Source organism: Myotis myotis, unplaced genomic scaffold (assembly GCF_014108235.1).
Source record: "Myotis myotis isolate mMyoMyo1 unplaced genomic scaffold, mMyoMyo1.p scaffold_m19_p_13, whole genome shotgun sequence".
Lineage (NCBI taxonomy): Eukaryota > Metazoa > Chordata > Mammalia > Chiroptera > Vespertilionidae > Myotis > Myotis myotis.
The window spans coordinates 46,203,569-46,224,886 of NW_023416317.1; the positions used below are offsets into that span (position 1 = coordinate 46,203,569).

At 47.3% G+C, this 21,318-nt stretch overlaps 1 protein-coding gene across 2 annotated transcripts; it reads left to right on the forward strand.

Annotated features, from left to right (window-relative positions):
* Window positions 1-1,309: 1,309 nt before the first annotated feature.
* LOC118668274 (cartilage associated protein) lies at window positions 1,310-19,974 on the forward strand. Of its 2 annotated transcripts, XM_036332872.1 has the most exons (7): window positions 1,394-1,864; window positions 7,346-7,495; window positions 9,916-10,087; window positions 12,678-12,806; window positions 14,569-14,714; window positions 16,050-16,133; window positions 18,088-19,974. In XM_036332872.1, the coding sequence occupies exons 1-7, from the start codon at window positions 1,394-1,396 to the stop codon at window positions 18,139-18,141; spliced, it is 1,206 nt and encodes a 401-aa protein (XP_036188765.1). In that variant the 3' UTR covers window positions 18,142-19,974. The 2 variants fall into 2 exon arrangements, with proteins under 2 accessions (XP_036188766.1, XP_036188765.1); XM_036332873.1 differs by lacking the exon at window positions 12,678-12,806 and having other exon boundaries at window positions 1,310-1,864.
* The last annotated feature ends 1,344 nt before the right edge of the window (window positions 19,975-21,318 follow it).

Below are 21,318 nucleotides of genomic sequence, written 5' to 3' on the forward strand. Positions count from 1 at the left end.
TGTGGCTCAGTGAATGACCTCTTATGAACCGGGAGATCACGGTTCAATTCCCAGTCAGGGAACATGCCCAGGTTGCAGGCTCAACTCTCATCACTGATGTTTCTTTCTCTCCCTTCCTCTCTGAAATCAATAAAAATATATTTAAAAAAAAATGTGAGCAGAGATTTCCCGTATGCCCTCTGCCACCACATATACACAGCTTTCCCCACTATCAGAATCCCATACCCAGTGGTACATCTGTTACAACTGATTAACCTACACTGGCACATCCTAATCACCCAAAGTTCATAGTTTACATTAGGGTTCACTCTTGATGTTGTACATGCTATGGGTTTTGACAAATGTATAATATTTATCCCCCTTTATAGGATCGCCCTAAAAATCCTCTGTGTTCTGCCTAGTCATCTGGGTGAAAAAGGTGAAGGGATAAAGTACAAATTGCTGGTTACAAAACAGTCATAGGAATCTCAGCATAGGGAATATAGTCAATGATATAGAAATAACTAAGTATGGTGCCAGGCAGTACTGGAAATATGGGGGGGGGATACATTTTATAAAGTATATGATTGTCTAACCACTCTGCTGTACACCTGAAACGAAATACAAAAGTATACCGAATGCAAACGGTAATTGAAAAATAAAATTAAAGAGATCATTAGAATACAATTCTAAGTCATAACTATATATATAAAAAGAAATGGAAACCCTCAGACTTGCTAAATCAGAAACTCTGGGGGTACAGCCCAGGCATCTGCGTTTTCACAAGTCTTCTAAGTCAGTGGTTCTCAACCTTCCTAATGCCGTAACCCTTTAATACAGTTCCTCATGTTGTGGTGACCCCCAACCATAAAATTATTTTCGTTGCTACTTCATAACTGTAATTTTGCTACTGTTATGAATCGTAATGTAAATATCTGATATGCAGGATGTATTTTCATTGTTACAAATTGAACATAATTAAAGCATAGTGACTAATCACAAAAACAATATGTAATTATATATGTTTTCCGATGGTCTTAGGCGACCCCTGTGAAAGGGTCGTTCGACCTCCAGGTTGAGAACCGCTGCTCTAAGTGACTGTAAAGTTTAAGTGGCGCTAATCTATGACCCGTTAGGACAGCGTCTGGCTTGCAGACCGCCGTCCCCCAACCAGTGAACAGCGGAGCCCCAGCACCGGTTGGACAGTGTAGGAACCTGAAGGCAGCGGGCTCTTCCCGGGGCACCGTTCCCACCCGGGCAGCTGCAGGGACCCTCCGTCCGGGTGGGGAGGGGCGGCCGGACGGGGCGGGCCAGAAGCTGGCGTCCCCGCCTCCCCGGCATTCCGCCCGCTGCCTCGCGCCGTCCTCCTTCCTCTCCGACTTGCTCCCGTCCTTCCTTCCTTCCGCCCGGCGCGATGGAGCCGGGACGCGGGGCGGCCGGGGCGCTGCTGGTGCTGCTGTGCGCGGGCTGCGCGCTGCGCTCCGGGCGCGCCCAGTACGAGCGCTACAGCTTCCGGAGCTTCCCGCGGGACGAGCTGATGCCGCTCGAGTCGGCCTACCGGCACGCCCTGGACCAGTACAGCGGCGAGCACTGGGCGGAGAGCGTGGGCTACCTGGAGATCAGCCTGCGGCTGCACCGCCTGCTGCGCGACAGCGAGGCCTTCTGCCACCGCAACTGCAGCGTGGCGCCCCCGCCCGAGCCCGCCGCCGGCCTCGCCCGCTACCCCGAGCTGCGCCTCTTCGGGGGCCTGCTGCGCCGAGCGCACTGCCTCAAGCGCTGCAAGCAGGGCCTGCCAGCCTTCCGCCAGTCGCAGCCCAGCCGCGAGGTGCTGGCCGACTTCCAGCGCCGGGAGCCCTACAAGTTTCTGCAGTTCGCCTACTTCAAGGCAAGTCCTCCCGGCGCCGGGCCCCGCCCCTTTCCCGCCCTAGGCCCCGCCCCCGGCTCAGGCCCCGCCCCCTTCATGCTGGGCCGGGTTCCACCGCCCTCTCTGGACCCAGCTCTCAGACGCCCAGCCTTGGCAAAGGTCGCCTCCAAATCACGTCGCCCTTACTCATCTCAGAGATGAAATACCTTTCCTGAAGGGTTGTTCTAAGGCAGAGAATACGTGCATAGGACATCTAGCGCAATGCCTGCCACCCAACCAACTGCCTGGTCGTTGTGACCTATTATTGGAAGACAGACTCCGCTTTTCAGTATGTGCCATTAAAGCCCCTTTCAGTAGCAGAGGGCCTGAGGCGCTGCCTGGTCCCTTTTAAAGAGGAGGAAATTGAGGCCAGGAAAGGGGAGAACACATCCCTGCCTGGAGGAGCAGACCGAAGCACGGATTCATCAGGGCTGGCGCTCTCTGATGTCTGTCTGTCCTCTAGAATTTAATTTAACACAGTTGTCTTGCTCCTTTTTGCGGCTGCTTTGATTCTGTCTGTGATTGCTGGCTAAAAATAGCCTCAAATTGCAGTTCTCTATCCTTGGAGACCCACAAGTTTTAAGAATGGGCTGAATTCCCTGTTACTGGATAAAGAAGCTTTAACTTTGCAGGTCTTCTCTGGGTTTTGCCAAGAGAGCCCCAGCTCTACTTTATCTAATTGGAAACGATTTTAAAAACAATATAATTGCGTTTATTTTAATGACTGCAAAATTAGATGCATGACATTTGCCAGACTCTGGAGTGGACAAGTTGGTTGTTTTGTTTTGTTTAACTTTGCTTTGAGTCTTTGGCCTGCAAGATCTGTTTTTCATATTTCCACTGAAACAGCCACATGAGCAATAAAATAGCACTAAACCCCAAATAGAAGGAGAGTTGGGTTATTATTTTTTAATATATTTTTATTTATTTCAGAGAGGAATGGAGACGGAGAGAGATAGAAACATCAATGATGAAAGAGAATCATTGATCTGCTGCCTCCTGCACACCCACTACTGGGGATTGAGCCCACAACCCGGGCATGTGCCCTTGACTGGAATTGAACCCGAGACCTTTTAGTCCACAGGCCAACGCTCTATCCACTGAGCCAAACCGGCTAGGGCGAAAGCTGGGTTATTTTATGCTCAAGTATAGTTTTATATAACAGTAGAGGCCCAAAGCACGAAATTTGTGCAAGAGTAGACCTTCCTTCCCCTGGAAGCCGGCACCGGCTTCCCTCTGGCACCCGGGACCTGGGCTTCCCTCGCAGGCCCTGCTTCACCCGGAAGGTCGTCCAGAAGGATGTCTGGTCTAATTAGCATATTATGCTTTTATTATTATAGATATGAGTTTTGTGACTGTTTGTCCTGGCAATAAAAAAAGTTTTAAGATGGAACCAGGGATAAGATTAATAAATTTACAGGACATTGAAAAATGACGGCTGGTTCATTCAAGCACTATTTTTTAAGCTAAAAATGACTTGTTTAATTCTCTCTCTTTTTTTGGATAGCTTTTGGCAAATGCAGTCAGAACCAAAATTGAATCACATAATCAAAAGGGGAAACACTTTATTTTTAAGACTTGAGAATAGCAAGAGCTCTGATTTCTTTAATGTATAGATGAAATGGAATCAAGTGATGTAGGGAGGAAGGGAAGAGTATTTTACTCAATGTGACCCCTAAGGCCTGGGTTTTTTCCTTCGTCGTGACATCCTCAAATGCCATGATGAAGTTCATAGCTTCTCTTCAAAACCCTTTAATAATCTTGTAACAGTCACTTAAAAGTCAGTAAAATACCATCTGTCTTAGTATTTTGAGATCTCTTCTAGGGCAGAAAAACATTAAGAATTTTATTAATAAATATGAAGAATCTTCCTTGCTTCAACTGAAAATCACAGATTTTAGGTGGTGATACTGTATGGTGTGTTTTTTTATTTTTTCTTAATGATGTTTATATTTTCAAATTTTGTTTCTGGGTAGAGAGAAAATGACTGTTGGCAGGCACATACATTGTACCAGACACCTAAAGGCTAGAGACAGGATTTGGGTGGATGCTTCTGTGCCAGTCTGATTTGTCACTGTTTCAATGATTAAGGACGAATGTCTGATCTGAACACACGGGGAGGGATGGTGAGTTCAGACTGTCAGAGAGAGGGGAGGAGGCGTGGATGTGTGATCTTACAGAGAAGGGCCACCCTCCAGGTGTGTAGCCCTCAAGCCCACTACAGATTTCATGTCTCCAGCCTGCCTTAGGTTTCTGTCATTCGCTGTGGGCTCTCTCTGTGGCCACCATCTCCTTGGAGTGCTCATCTTCCGGCGTGGCTCAGTGGTTGAGCGTCAACCTATGAACCAGGAGGTCACGGTTCCATTCCCAGTCAGGGCATATGCCCAGGTTGGATCCCTAGTAGGGGACGTGCAGAAGGCAGCTGATTGATGATTCTCTCTCATCATTGATGTTTCTCTCTCTCTCTCTTCATCTCTGAAAGCAATAAAAATATATATATATATATATATTTTTAAATATATTTTATTGGTTTTTCACAGAGAGGAAGGGAGAGGGATAGAGAGTTAGAAACATCGATGAGAGAGAAACATCCATCAGCTGCCTCCTGCACGCCCCCCACTGGGGATGCGCTCGCAACCAAGGTATATGCCCCTGACCAGAATTGAACCCAGGACCCATCAGTCCGCAGGCCGACGCTCTATCCACTGAGCCAAACCGATTCGGCTAAAAATATATTTTTTAAAAAATGCTTACCTTCCCCACAGGCCAAGGAAAAAGTGGGCTGCAGTGCTTTGTCAAATCCTTAATGACTCTGAACTCTGAGCAGAGAGCATTGGCCACCTCGCAGGCACCACCCTTTCCCAAACTCAGAAGGCCTGCCGCCACACCGACTTAGGAGTGGCTCGTTGGGCAGGTAGCGGGGGTCCTCTCATGCAGGTGGCTGTCTCTCCCTTAGGAACCCGTGGCAGGGGAGGGCTCCCACCCACCTTCTCCAAGGTGTGGCCTGTGGCCCAGCTGGCAGAGCTGAGTTAAAGTGAATGGGCACCCTTTGCTCTTCAGGAGGGGGTTCCGTTTTGTGAACTCAGGTCCCACGTGAGAGGCCTTAAAAAGCCCCCTCCATGCCCCTCTTTCTAGGTGCTCTCCTGAGAACGAGAGCCTCATTCCACTGGCACATGCGGTAAAAGGGCTGCATTCCGACCCCCTCCTTCCCTCCACTGCCAGGCTGGCCTCTTTCCGGCCAGGACTGTAAAACTCTGCAGAACGCTTTTCAGCGCCGTCCCACTGCCGGCCACTGACTGGCGTCCTCAAAACATCACCACCCGGCGCTTCGCTATTACAGCCACCACCGTTGTTTCTAAACGACTTGGCTCCAATTCTGGGGGAATTTCGTACGGATATGTGCTACCCTTTGATTCTCAGAAATGCAAGTGTACCAAACACCCCTTTATTTTCTCTCTCTCCAACCCCAGTTCCCTAATCCCTGCCTCTGAGGGTCCCTTCAGATCAGCTGGAGAACTCTCTAGGCACATGTACGATTGTGCCATGATTCCAGGGGAGGCCAGAGCCAGGACATCAATGTGGGGGGCTCTCTGGTTGTTGGTCACGTGTCCACACAGAGAGGAGTCCATATGACTATCTTCCTGCCGTCTTAAGCACCCTTCCCCGCAACACATCATCCCGCCCCGAAGACTTCTGCCCACAAGGGTGCCACGCTGCAGCCCCAGGCCACACACCTTGCTTCTGCAGATGCCAAGGGGGAACTATTTTCCTGGTCTACAGGATTCTCTCTTTGTCCTTCTTCTTTCAGGCCAGCTAGCTTCTGCCCACAGCTCCCTCTCCCAACTTCCTTCATTCCTCACACTTGCCAAGGTCTCTCATGAGCACAGGGCTTTTGTCAGATGAGTCATTTCTGCATTCTGACCAGAAGTTACCTCCCATGAAGCAGTAAAACTCAGAATCAGGTGGCCACTGCCTAACCGTGGAGAAGAGAAAGGGAAAAAGAGAAGAAAATGGGAATTGATTTTATGACAATATTATGTGGTCATAATCAGCTGAGCCCACAGAGAGGCGTGAAAGGCGGGAAGACAGAACACAGGCAACATGATAGGCTCTTAATCGAGGTTGCTGGGAGATAAGGAGAACTTATTTAAATGTACGGTACATGAAGACAGGGACTCACCCCCCCGCCCCACACCCCTGTTTTGCCCCTTGTTACTTTCTAGAACAGTGCCTGGCATGTAGGAGGCTCTCAGAAAATGCTTGTTGAGTGAATGGACGAGTAAGTGAGCAGGTGGTGACAGTCATTGAGAATGGCGAGGTCTAGCCAATGTGGCTTGATGGTTGAGTGTTGATCCATGAGCCGGGAGGTCACAGTTCAATTCCTGGTCAGGGCACATGCCTGGGTTTCGGCTCAATCCCCAGTGGGGGGCATGTAGGAGGCAGCCGATCAATGATTTTCTTTCATCATTGATGTTTCTATCCCTTTCTCCATTCCTCTCTGAAATCAATAAAAATTATTTAAAAAAGAGAGAGAGAGAGAGAGAATGGTGAAGCAGAAGGTCTGTGAGAGACTTAGGAAAATACTGATGTGTCAGAGACTGACAGGAAAGATGTGGTGTAGACATTTGGGCGATTGGAGGAACATGTATTAATAAGGCAATTAGTTACAGAGGCTGGTTAACAGTGAAGTGTGACCATTCCCAGGCCAAAGAGGCAAAGGAAAGAACCTGGAAGGAGAGAGAATGTATGTATGGAAAGGGTCACCTTGAGAGGAGCTATGACCTTCAGTTAAGGGACAACAACAGCCCAAAGTGACTAGGCAGGGAGGGAGCCAGGAGACTAGATAACCCAACCTCACTCTTCCCTTTCTTTAGTCTCCTATTGGAGTTCCTCATTGATGAATCCCACTGGGATCTAGAGGACAAGGGAGTCTTTTTGTTTTTTATTACTATTTTTTAAAATGTATTTTTATTGATTTCAGAGAGGAAGGGAGAGGGAGAGAGAGATAGAAACATCAATGATGAAAGAGAATCATTGATTAGCTGCCTCCTGCATGCCCTCTACTGGGGATCGAGGCCGAAACCTGGGCAAGTGCCCTGACTGGGAATTGAGCGGTGACTTCCTGGTTCATAGGAAGACACCCAACCACTGAGCCACACCGGCCAGGCAGGAGTCTATTGTTATGGTCCATAAAGGCCAGCCTTTTGGGTATGGAGCAGGATGGAGACAGGGGAAGTAGATTGTGAAAGGCCCACAGAGGCCATCTAGTCACCTTCAGGGAATAAACACCCACCCAGAGGAGCTGGACCAAGTCTTAATGGGCCATGGAAGTCACTGGACCCTAAACTGGGAACATTGTGTAGAAACACTAAGTTGCTAAAGATCCAACAGACCTTCTAGTTTTGCAAAAGTCATTGCTCACCATCCATTAAGTGGCTTTCATCTTTCTTCTTTCTATTTTAGGCAAATAATCTTCCAAAAGCCATAGCAGCTGCCCACACCTTTCTACTGAAGCATCCTGATGATGAAATGATGAAGAAAAACATGGCTTATTACAAGAGCTTGCCTGATGCCGAGGACTACATCAAAGACTTGGAAACCAAGTCGTACGAGGTACATTTGGGGTTTTACACACTGGTCAGTTGCAATGTGAATTGTTGAAGAAGTGTTCTCACTGAACAACTATAGACATCTAAGGACTTCTAGTGACTTTTGATGACATTTGATGAATGTCATGACAATAGAAATGATTGATTTTTTAAGCACAAATCTGATCCATTTACGAACAAGGTTTTACATTCCATGATGCTTTTATTTATTTTTTTTTTAATTTTTTAAAATATTTTTTATTGATTTTTTACAGAGAGGAAGGGAGAGGGATAGAGAGTTAGAAACATTGATGAGAGAGAAACATCGACCAGCTGCTTCCTGCACCCCTCCCACTGGGGATGTGCCCGCAACCAAGGCACATGCCCCTGACCAGAATCGAACCTGGAACCCTTCAGTCCGCAGGCCGACGCTCTATCCACCGAGCCAAATCAGTCTTGGCACCATGATGCTTTTAAAGCCACCTTTCCTTTCAGTGCTACATTTTAGAAATATGGTCAGTTGATTATTCAGTTTTAAGACGGTAAAATAAAGACAAGTCTTGGAAATCATCCAAAAAAATGACCAAGACACAAGAATCAGAAACAGAAGTTTCCATTTCTGATGAAACTAGGAGACATATTTTTAAACACAAACACATACACACAACATATATACCTACTAGAGGCCCAATGCACGAAATTCGTGCAAGAGTAGGCCTTCCTTCCCCTGGCTGCTGGCATTGGCTTCCCTCTGCAACCGGGACCCGGGCTTCCCTCGCAGCCCTGGCTTCATCTGGAAGGACGTCTGGTCTAATTAGCATATTGCGCTTTTATTATAGATTAAAGTGGGAAGGGAATAGCGAGGCTAGGAGGACAGACTTGACAGGTGAGAAGCTACTTAGATCTATGCATCTGCAAAGAGGAATTCTGCTGAGAATTAATGAGGACAATGAGAAGAGGAAGACCCTAACCCCTCTCACCATTGCACTTACCATGGTCTGGGCCTGTTGAACTCAGGCACTGGGGACATGAATACCAATGAAAGGCAGGGCAGGATTGGAAACACAGGGATATGTTGAAAGTATCCAGGGTGAGACAGGGGAGCCCAAGCTCTGACTACAGGGTTTCCTCCCGTGTGACCAGCCTGCCAGCTCACTTTTCAGTAGTGGTGACCCTCACACGTAGTGTGTGAAGTCTCTTTTCCTGGGGTCCCTTTAGTTTTCCAGGAGAGCATGCTGAGGCTGTCCTGGCCCCTCCAGGTTAGCAGGTCTGGGCGTGTATCCGAGATCTGTATTTATTTCTTGTGAGACCACACTGCTTCCTCAGCCCTCGTTATTTCTCTTTTACCCGATCTGGTCAACAATGAGCAGAAATTCCATGAAGTTTCTTCTGTGTGGCACATGGCTGCCTGCCCTCCCCAGGAACTGGGGCTGGTGGAAGGCCTCCCTATTTATTACTGCACGGTTAGGGGACAGGTGTTCGACACCTGCTCTCAAGCTTATATCTTTTCCTGGATTCAATTTTTTTTTTTAAAATATATTTTATTGATTTTTTACAGAGAGGAAGGGAGAGAGATAGTCAGAAACATCGATGAGAGAGAAACATCGACCAGCCGCCTCCTGCACATCCCCCACTGGGGGTGTGCCTGCAACCCAGGTACATGCCCTTGACCGGAATCGAACCTGGGACCTTTCAGTCCGCAGGCCGACGCTCTATCCACTGAGCCAAACCGGTTTCGGCTGGATTCAATTTTTAAGATCAGCTTTATTGAGGTATAATTTATTTAAATTTTAGTTACAGATTTAAAATGTACAATTCAATGAATTTGGACTAATATATGCAGTCCTGTAACTCCCACCATCATCATGACATAGAACATTTTTATCTCCCCTAACATGTTCTCTCATGTCCATTTTGTCTTTGCCCCAAACCCTGACCTCCTGGGGACTGCTGCTCTGATTTCTTTCACTATAGTTTCCTCTTTATCCTTGACTCGAACCTAATTTTATTATTAAGCACTTGCTACCTTTTGAATTAAATGAAATAAGAAGCGTACCATTGGCCCAGCCAGTGTGGCTCAGTGGGTTCGATTTCTGGTCAGGGTACTTGTCTAGATTGTGGGCTCAGTCTTCAGTAGGGGGGCGTGCAGGAGGCAGCTGATCAATGACACTCTCTCATTGGTGGTTTTTTCTCTATCCATCTCCCTTCCTCTCTCTGAAATCAATAAAAATATATATATTTTTAAAAAGACGCGTACCACTGTACACAGGGTGGAAAAAGCTAGACAGAAATGAGTCACTAACTGGCTTCCTATTTAATGAGGGGTCAGCATGGTTTCTTCAGAATGAATGGGAATGGAGCCCTGTGGTGGTCTGATTCCTCTGGGAGGACAGGGCCCTCTCCCGTCACTTCTGGGAGTTTCATTAGCTTCTCCTTGCTTTCCAGAGCCTGTTCATTCGAGCCGTGCGGGCGTACAACGGTGAGAACTGGAGGACGTCCATCACCGACATGGAGCTGGCCCTTCCCGACTTCTTCAAAGCCTTTTACGAGTGTCTCGCAGCCTGCGAGGGCGCCAGGGAGATCACGGACTTCAAGGATTTCTATCTTTCCATAGCAGGTTGGTGGGGGTTCCTGGGAAAATAAAAATGGGCCCATGAGTACCGCGTGCCTCACGTTACTGAGACCACGCTAATACTGGAAATGCTTCAGCACAAACAAAGGCAGAACGAAGAGTAGACCGAGCCTCTGAGTAGTTGTCACTAAGATGACTTTTGGAAAGAAATTGTCTGATTATAAAACAATGCATGTTCATTAGAGGAAGCTTAGAAAACACAGGAGAGAATGAAGAAAATTTACATCATGCAGTTAGCTCAGATTTCCCGAGGTTTTCTCTTTAACCTCTAGTGGGCAGCATCGCTCCAGAAAATGGGAAATGGCCATAAGAAGATTTCCCAAGTTGGTTTGGGGACACTGAGCCTAGAACTGCACCTCATAGAAAGGGTGCCTTATGCCAAAACCGGTTTGGCTCAGTGGATAGAGCGTCGGCTTGTGGACTGAAGGGTCCCAGGTTCGATTCCGGTCAAGGGCAAGAGAGTTAGAAACATCAATGAGAGAGAAACATCGATCAGCTGCCTCCTGCACACCTCCTACTGGGGATGTGCCTGCAACCAAGGTACATGCCCTTGACCGGAATCGACCCCGGGACCTTTCAGTCCGCAGGCGACGCTCTATCCACTGAGCCAAACCGGTTAGGGCGCCAGTGGTATTTCTAAGAATGTAGGGCAATCCCTTCAGAGAATACTCCTCAGTTTGGGTTTCTGTGATGTGTCCTCACAATTGCATTCGGGTTATGTGTGTTTGACCGGACCATTACAGAAGTGTCCTCCTCAGTATCGCATCCAGATGTGGGTGGTGTCTGTTTGCCCCTTATTGGTGATGCTAATTTTTTGAGCATTTGGTTAAGGTTCTTTTCAGCTTCCAGTGTCTCCACAATATAATTACTATTTTTCCTTTCGAGATCAATAAGGAATTTGTGGAGCGGTACAACTTGCTGTCTATCAAAACTCTGTGTCCCCTACCACAACCCCACTCCTCTGACTTAGCCTCTGTTGAGGATTCTTGCCTGAATCATTGTTTTTCTATAAAGGTTCTGTGTATACAAATCTATTTCCTTCTTATTTTTCTGTCTGCTTCTTTCATAGAGAATAGGTGCCATATTTTATACACTGTTCTGTTCTTAGTTTTTTCCACTTGACAATGTACCCTAAGGAGTATACAGAGATTGTGTCATTCTTTTTTATTGCTGCTAAATACTTTCATTGGCGTGGGAAGGGGGGCGATATACTACAGTTTATTCAGTTATCTGATGGACATTTGGGTCGTTCCAATCTTTTGCTATTTCATATAATATACCACAATGGGACATTTTAGACTTTTTATTCTAATTATGGAGGTGTGTTTTCAAAGTCAACTTAAGTGGGATTCATTGCTCAAAGATAAATGTTTCCATAAACTATTTAGTATTTTGTTACCATTTTGTACACCTACCAGCAATATAAGAGAGTGCCTTTCCAACAAGATGTGTACCATTTTTCTGGAGTCTTTGCTTGTCATTGCATGAAGGGAGGAAAGGTAGGGGGCCAAGTATTATTTGGAGGTTTTGGGGAACCAGGCCCAGTAGCGTTTTTTCGTTGTCGCTGTTCACATATCATTGGCACAGCTAGTCCTATAGCCCCAATTCAACTGCAAGGGAGTCTGGGAAATGTAGTCTTTGCTATCTTTCTATGTTATTATATTTAGGTCCTCCTAATCTCTTTTAAAGTCTATGTAGATTTATATGTACCATAATTTATTAATCACCATCCTGTTGATTGGCATTTAGGTTATTTCCATGTTTGTTTGCTGTTTTGAACAGTGCTTATGTGTGGCTCTGTCTAAAGAAAATTTCCCGGAACTAGACCACTGGGTCAGAGGAAATTAACCGTTGATAAATTTTGCCAAATTGCTCTCTGAAAAATTTGTTCCTGTTTTGCTTCCACCAACAGAATATGAGAGTGTAAGCCTCACCATTCTCTCCCTAACACTGGGTGTCATCATATTGTTAAAATTTTGGCCAGTATAACAGTTTAAGTGATCTTAGGTGGGACTATATTTCTTAATTATAAATGAGATTCAGCATCTTTTCACAATGTTTATGAGCCTTTTTTTTTTTTATCATTTCTTCTCTCTTCATATCTTTTGACCATTTTTACATTGGATATTTGTCTTTTTCTTGTTAATATTTGAGAAACTTGACATGTTAAAGGTTTGAGTCCTTCATTATAAGTGTTGCAAATATGTTACCTTCATCATTTATCATTTTTACCTTTATTGGTTGGGAGGTGGGGCAGAAGGACCATTAAGAAAGTAATGAAGCCCTAACTGGTTTAGCTCAGTGGATAGAGCATCGGCCTGCGGACTTAAGGGTCCCAGGTTCGATTCCAGTCAAGGGCATGTCCATGGTTGCGGGCACACCCCCACTAGGGGGTGTGCACGAGGCAGCTGATTGATGTTTCTCTCTCATCAATGTTTCTAACTTTCTATCCCTCTCCCTTCCTCTCTGCAAAAAAATCAATAAAATATAAAAAAAAAGAAAGAAAGTAATGAAAAAAAAGAAAGAAACAAAGTAATGCGTTCATGGCTCTGAACATTTTTATCTGTTCTTTCAGATCATTATGTTGAAGTTCTGGAATGCAAACTCCAGTGCGAAGGGAACCTCACCCCAGTTATAGGAGGCTACCCAGTGGAGAAGTTTGTGGCTACCATGTATCATTATTTACAGTTTGCTTATTATAAGTGTAAGTAATCCTCTTCTATGGAGATCTTGCGCAAGGGCCTTCGTCCTTCTAAGACTCGGCTTCCCCCTCTGTACAAGAGAGGTAATGACCCGTACCTGTGGTTTTGGGAGAATCCATCCAGGTCACATCATCAGCCCTACCGCATGCTTTGCACAAAAAGGCAGCGTGTGTGGTGACTCAGCCCACAGGCCCTGGAACCAGACTGCCTGCGTTCAATTTCTAGCTTTGTCACTTACTTCTCTGTGACTCAGTTTCCTCATCTGTAAAGTAGACATAATACCCCTAACCTCATACGATTGTGGTGAGGATTAAAGCAGTTGCTAGACATGGAATGCTGAGGGTATTCACACGCTGGCACAGAGCAAACTCTTTATAAAGGTGTTTGTTCTTTTTGTCGTTAACTCCCCTTCCTCCCCGTCATGGGCCTTACTTTTCTGACTGTTACAGTTTCCTTCCCGGTGGTCCTCCCTTAGCCTGGACTTTATCCGACAGAACATTTCAAGGGGTCATAACTTTACCTACTGCACTAATTTTTTGAGTGCTGGTGGTGTTACTTACACTGGACCCCTTTCTGTGAAGAAGTGGCTCATAAAAGCCTGGTTTTAAAGTTGTCGTTTCCTGAAACAGCCACTAGGCGGCATGATTTATTCATACTCAGAGCTTTAGCAAAGGTACTGGAAGTGTTCCTGGGTTGTAAATTGGGTGGAATGTGCCTTCTTCCTTGTCCCCAACCCTAAGACAAATCCCAACCTCTCCGAAACTCCTATGCTAATAAAAGTGCTGTTGTAGGTGGGGCAACTCTAAGGAGGGCGGCTGGAGGGAACCTTGCTTCCAGGAGATGAAAAGGCCAGGTGACTTTTTAAAAAATATTTTATTGATTTTTTACAGAACGGAAGGGAGAGGGACAGAGAGCCAGAAACATTAATCAGCTGCCTCCTGCACACGCCTCACTGGGGATGTGCCTGCAACTGAGGTACATGCCCTTGACCGGAATCGAACCTGGGACCCTTTAGTCCGCAGGCTGATGCTCTATCCAGTGAGCCAAACCGGCTAGGGCACTTTTTTTTTTTTTAATATATTTTTATTGGTTTCAGAGAAGAGAGAGGGAGAGATAGAAACATCCATGATGAGAGAGCATCATTGATCGGCTCCCTCCTGCCATGTGCCCCGCCTGGTGATCAAACCATGACCTCCTGGTTCATAGGTCGATGCTTATCTACTGAGCCATACTGGCCGGGCCCAGGTGACTTTTCAAATCTCTTCCAGCCTGGAGAGTCCACCGTCCTTTTGGGTTTTCTAGGTTTGGTTTAGCTATCGGAGGGCCCACCTGAATCTGGAGATTGTGGTTTCATCCAAATGGGACCCGGGCACTTGAGGACCCCAATGGGGAGGCTCACTTGCTAAGCACATCCTCCCTCACTCTCCTCAACCCCACAGCATTCTAGGCCTTGGGGCCCAGGCTTCTCCGGTTCCACGGGTGTGAGACCAGCTCAGATCAGAGCCTGAGGTGGAAGATAGTAGGCATTTCTGCAAAGGCATCTGCCTAACAAGGAGCTTCCAGGTTTCCAAACTCCAGGCTGCCATGGAGACCCTGTCTGTGACCTGCCCGCCCAGGGATGATCCTGGTTGGTTGCAGGCTTTCGGAAGGAGGGGCTGCCGGAAGGGGCTCATGCACCACCTTTTCCTGTAGGAAGCTGCGCATTAAGGAAGGGTGGCAGGTGAGAGCAATGGATGTCCTGTTCCTCTTTCTCCCTAACCCCAGTGAGTGACCTGAAGAACGCAGCGCCCTGCGCCGTCAGCTACCTGCTCTTTGACCCCAACGACAAGGTCATGCAGCAGAACCTGGTGTATTACCAGTATCACAGGGACAAGTGGGGCCTGTCGGACGAGCATTTCCAGCCCAGACTAGTAAGTGCCAATGCACCGGCCATCACATTCCTTTCCTCCTTTATCTATCTATCTATCTATCTATCTATCTATCTATCTATCATCTATCTATTGTTAATCCTCACCCGAGGATATTCTTTCCATTGATTTTTAGAGAGAGAGAGAGAGAGAGAGAGAGAGAGAGAGAAACATCCATGCAAAAGAGACACATCAATTGGTTGCCTCCCTGCAGGCTCAGTGACCAGGGCTAGGGATTGAACCTGCAACCCAGGTACGTGCCCTTGACTGGGAATTGAACCCGAGACCCTTTGGTGCGCAGTCCGATGCTCTAACCACTGGGAAAACCAGCCAGGGCCTTTCCTCCTCTTCATTCTCAGGAGACTGCTTTGCACCTGAAGAGATGGGGTTATTGGGAAATGAAAGGAAACTCATTTTATTTTCTGTGTTTTGCTCGCTAACATTTTACTGCTGTATTCTGATGTTTAAGCCAGTGAAAATTCTACAGATTTCAAACCATTGCAGAAACATTTTACTCAGAAAGTAAGTGTTCCCTCGTCACTCCATACTTTCTCTTTACCCCCTGCCTTATAGCTGCACATTTAGTCATCTCTACCGCCCGTATTTATTTATTTGTACGGAAACAGGCTCACACTTTACATACTGTTTTGCAGCTTGCTTTGTCTTCCTAGCAGTTCATGAACATTTTCCATGTCACACCTATACACCTGCTTTGTTATTTATTATTTTTAACAGCTTCGTGGTGGGCCCGTTTACTCACGGACCATCATTTAATCCCACACTGGACAGACTCAGCTTCAAATTGTGTTAGGGAACTCCATGGATTATATATTATGTTCAAAAGGTTTTTTCTAAATGATCTTTGTTCTTAACTTGTACTTTCATTGGAATTTACCGGTATGTATGTGGTCCTGGTTTGCCATTCATACATCTTCCTTCACACACACACACACACACATTCATACATCTTCCTTCACACACACACACACACACACACACACACACACACTCATACATCTTCCTTCACACACACACACACACACACACACATTCATACATCTTCCTTCACACCTACACACACACTCACACAATCATTCACTGGAGGTTGGCTGCTGTTTTTTTTTAATGAGATATTACTTAAATACAGTAAAATTCACCCTTGGAAGGGGCACCAGTCCTGGTTTTAGTGTATTCACAGAGTGGTGCAGCTATGGCCACTACCTCATTTTAAATATTTCTATCACCCCCAAAAGAAGCCCCATGCCCTATTCCTCCCACTCCTGGTCCTAATATTACAAGGTTGGCCCTGTAAACTGTTCCCTGTCTGTGTCTGAACAGGAAGCGGTTCAGTTCTTCAACGTGACGACGCTCCAGAAAGAGCTGTATGACTTTGCTCAGGAGAATATAATGGATGATGATGAGGTAAGTTTTCATGTTTAGCACACGTCTGGCTAAGAGAAAATATTACTCACATCTTTGCTAAAATCACTGGGAGGCGAGTCATCCCTGAAATAAGAAACAGAAGGGGACCTTGAGACACGCGGTGTCTGTGGGCGTTTTAATGGGAGTCGGCGCTGGCATGGGCAGAGCCGCTTTCTAGGAACCCAGGCTGCAGCGCCGCATTTCCCCGAGGAGCACGGAGCGCGGTGGGTGCTCCAGGACCCACCCTGGGAGCCTCCAACCATCTTTTTTTTTTTTAAGACGAAATTGCTAAGCCTTTCTTTTTTTTTTTCTTTCTTCTTTTTTTTTTTAATTTGTTGATTTGAGAGAGAGAGAGAGAGAAACATTGACTTTTCGTTGTTCCACTTATTGATGCATTGATTTTTTTTTAAAGAATAAACACTTTTTTTAATACATTTTTATTGATTTCAGAGATAGAAACATCAATGATGAGAGCGAATCATTGATTGGATGCCTCCTGCATGCCCCACACTGGGGATCGAGTCTGCAACCCAGGCATGTGCCCTTGACCAGAATCGAACCGGGGACCTTTCAGTCCGCAGGCCTTTGCTCTATCCACTGAGCCAAACTGGCTAGGGCAATAATAAACATTCTTTTTTAATATTTTTATTATTTTTATTTTGATAGTGGGAGGGAGAGAAGAAGTGGGGGTGTAGGGGAGAGAGAGAGGAGAAACGTTGATGTGAGAGAAACACATCATCTGGTTGCCTCCTGACAGGGGCTGGGGATTGAACCTGCAACCGAGGGACGTGCCCTTGACCGGGAACCAAACTCACAACTCTTCAGTCCGAGGGCCGAGGCTCTAATAATCACTGAGCCAAAACCAGCCAGGGCCATGGGTTGATTCTTGTATGTACCCTGACAGGGGATCAAACCCACAACCTTGGTGTATCAGGATGATGCTCTAATCAACTGAGCTACCTGGCCAGGGCAAATTTTGTTATTCTTGATGCTAACTGAATGGAATTGTTTTCTTATTTTCATTTTTCCATTACTTATTGCGAGTGTCTAGAAAGACAGTTGATTTGTCACATTGATGTTGTCATCCTGCATGTCACTCTAGCTTTCTGAAGTCGTTTCCTCCCCTGTGACATGAGAGAGCCTCACTGAACCTTCATGATAAAAATACCCAAAAAAGTAGGAATAGAAGGGGGACTTCCTCGACTGACAGAGGGCACTACAAAAACAAAAACACGAAAAACCCCACAGCTAACAACATACTAAATGCTGAACCAATACTTTCCTTCTAAGATTGGGAGCAAGACAGGGTGCCCACTCTCTCCGCTTCTATCTGACATTGTGGTGGAGGCGTTTAGCCAGGGCAATTAGCAAAGAAAAATAAGTAAAAGACATCCAGATGGAAGAAGACGTAAACCACCCCTATATTCCTGGGAAACGGGATCTCGGCGCACCCTTGTCAGGTTGAGGAACCCCCTTCTATTCCTGCTTCGCTGGCTGCTTTCGTCATGAAGGTTCAGCGCAGCTCTCTCATGTCACCGATGAGGAAACGTTCCGAAACGTAACCCAGGTCTTGGTCTCAAAAAGCCTGTGGTCTGGTGATCAAGGCAGACAAGGAACAGATCGAAAGTGTTCCTGTGGGGCAACAGCTCACGGGAGAGGGTAGAGGTGGGAGGAGGCACAGCAGGGGGGTGCCGAGCAGGGTCTTTTGGAGGGTGGCTGGACTGCCCACCTCGCACAGGGCATCTGTGGGGGCACTTGACTCCATGTTCACATGGAGTGGGAGCCAGGTCCCCTTCCAGGGAGAAGCCAGGTCCCCTGGGCCCCAGGGCAGGGGCGAAGGGCTGCTATGGCCCCAGCAGGGGGCCCACAACGGCCTCTTAGGAAACAGTCTCTGCTCCCCGCACTTTAAAGCCAGGCAGCCCGCTCAGCAGAGGCGTCTTGTTGTCTCTTGCAGGGAGAGGTGGTGGAATACGTGGATGACCTCTTGGAGCTGGAGGAGACCAGCTAGTCCACAGGAGACAAGGACACTTCCCTTCGATGTTCAGGAAACACAGATTCTTTGCCTTCCTTTTCCCAACTGCCCAAATGGTTGATACCTCAAAGCCTTCTCTTTATTCTCTGAAGTGAAAGGGAAGCTCCGTCTCTCACTACATATAACAAGGGGTGAGCCTGCCTTCCCTGTGACCACACCTGCCTTTCCCGTGACCACACCTGCTTCCCCTGTGTTCACACCTGCCTTCTGTGTGTTTGCACCTACCTCCCCATCTTCACACCTGTCTTCCCCATATTCACACCCACCTTCTTCATGTTCATACCTATCTTTCTCACCAGTCTTCCCAATTTTTCCCCCCAGAAAAACCCAATATTATTTTTTAAATAAGAAAAATACTAAAAGATGATCACCGCAAAAACCTACTTTGACCTTTCTGCTCTTCCAGATTTTAATCTTTTTTTTTATCCCCATGAGCAATGAGAATCCCACCAGGAGGACTAACAAGGAGCCACCTTTGAGGTCGGAGAAAAACAGGAGAGTGTGGGGTTCTGAAATCTGAGCTCTTTAAATTCAACCTTATTCCCTCCTCTGATAAGCCATTTAGTCTAGTTGGGACACGCCGGGGATGGAGGCAGGAGACAGGACTCTCCCCACAATGGCCTGGAAAGGAATGAAGGGACATCGAGTTTGGGGGCTTTAGTATGAGGATGAATAACTGGTGGTGGAAAACAGGTTTTTGCTTTTCCAGCTTCCTTTTCCCCCATCTCACTGTTCCAGCCTCTGGGAACGTGATGCACCTTATTTCTCGTGCGGTACTGTCCTTCCCCATTTCCCTTCTCTTGAGAGCACTTCCTTTTTTACCCACGTGAAGTCCTCATGCCAAGATCTAGGCTACTCAGCTCAAGACAATAACCTACTCCTGTGGCTTTGGCTGAATTTGCCCACATCAGCGGAGTCTGTACTCCCAGGGGGCAGGTGGCCAAAGGAGTCAGTGTTCTTGGCATCATTGATGGCTGCACCCCAGCTCCTGGGATGCGGGGTTCTCCTTTCTTCCCTTGTCCCACCCTCTACTCCACCAGAAAGACTTCCTTTTGAAGTCCTTGGGGAAGAGGGTCATAGGACAGGACTACAAAGTAGAGGGGGACCCAGGGAGTGGACACCCAGCCCCAGGGTTCCTGAGTCATGGGGGTGGTGCACCCAGCAGCTGTTTAGCTCCCCCGAAGCTCCTGGCTGCAGTTGACCTTCCCAGTGTGTGAGGAGTTGCACAGAGACCACCACAGGGCCAGGGCTGGGCTGGGGGTCTGACTCGCTCCACCTCTGTGGCCTGCGGAGCTTCCGCTTGGTCCTCTGCCTTTGCATCCGAGTCTGGGCTGAGCTTTGTGTGGGCGATGTTTTTCCGCACAGGGTTGGGTGGTGGTGGCGGCGGCGGCGGCGGCGGCGGCGGTGGTGGTGGTGGTGTCCTCATTCACTCTCTGAACTTGGCCTCTTTTCCCTGGGGACTGAAAATCACCTCCACCCCCATCCTAGCCATATCCCCTGAGGAAGAAACCCCAGGGATGGTATGATCCACATTGTCGGCACCTTGCTTTGGTGGAAGGCTGTAGAACCGAATTATTAAACTGTTTCCTTCAAGGGAAACAACACCAATCTTTAAAAACAAAGAGGTGAGCTGATTTCTCCAAGCCCACCACGAAACCCCGGTGTCCGGCTGCACTCTGTGACCTCCACCCAGCGCCTCCCTGAACGGGTTTCTTATATGGGCCTAGAAGATGCCTGGATTGAACCTCATGGGTTCAGCATCGGTCTGCTCTGTCTTTGAAAAAACAACAACAAAGAAAAACAAACACATTTGTGAGCTGTGTGAATTTCCATACTTGCCCACGATACCTCACTTGCCCTCTGACCCACCAAACGGTTCTCTGTTTGGTGTCCTCAGGCTGGTCCGCCCAGGGAGGCCGCCCACCCAGGGGCTGGGGCGGGGGGATCTGTCCAGCCCCATCGCTGGTCTGGTAACCTGGGCAGGGACACCCATTGGGCAGGTCAGAGGTGACCCGCTGAGACCCGTTCATGTTCAGACATTGGCAGTGAATGGCTGAGGGTGTGTGTGTGTGTGTGTGTGTGTGTGTGTGTGTGTGTACACATAGGTTTCAAAGGGACTAATTGTCTGAAAATGTCTCAGATATCAACATATTCAACGTACTAATATCTTTCCGAGTCCTGAGACTTTCTATTTACTGCCACGAACCTGTTGTCCTCGCCTCTGGGCTCCCGGAGAACCACTGGGTCCATCGACCACAAAGGCCGCCTTAGGAAAGGTTGCTTTTAGGGCTTCTTGCTAAGGGAATGTTAAGAGCACAAAAATTGTACTGAACCGAACTCGGTGGCAAACAGAAAATGATCTGTTAGATTGTCAGCGGGAAAGGGTTTATTATGACTGCCGGTGGGATAAACAGGGTCCGGTTTCTGCCAACATTTATGGAAATAACGTTTTTAGGTTTTAAATGTGAGCTGTAAACCTAAGCGCCTTCAGTTAAAAAAAAAAAAAAAATTCAATGCTGGAGCTGTCGGGAGGAGGTGGATCGGTGCCAGAGCAAACATTCTCATTTAATAGTGTTTGCACATGGAGCTACAACACAGTTTGTAGCGAGGCCCTGAGAAAAACCCACAACTAATCCTTCATCGCAGCTGTCTGAACTCTTGATCATCTGCCATCCCCCAAACAGCGCCTTCTTTTTTCTGGTGGCTCCAGGCTTGAATGACTTAGTGTGGAGAGTTTAAACTATATGCAAGGCGGGGAGGGAAAAGGGAAGGGAACCTTAAATAAGCCTCAGCCAAAGGTTTTGTGCATTGCACTTCCTGTGCTTGCAGCCGGGGTAGGGCTGTTCTCCGCCCCAGGCCATCTCCCCGAGAGGGGAGAGGCCACGGCAGCCCAGCTTCGCCTGGACTGACCCTCTCCTACCCCAGAAGTGAGTCAGGAGGGCTGGGGTTTGTGCCACAGTAGGATGCTTCTCTCGCTAGGGCAGGCCTGTGAGCCACCAGACCTTTGCTCCTAACATTGCCCCACAGAGATCTGGCTTTGGGGCTTGTTGAAGAAATGAATTGGCTCACTACCTCCTTGCAGCTGGTAGGGTAAGATACTGGTGCCTCATTTTACCAGAAAAGAAGAGGAAGAAATTAAGAAATGGGGCCTGG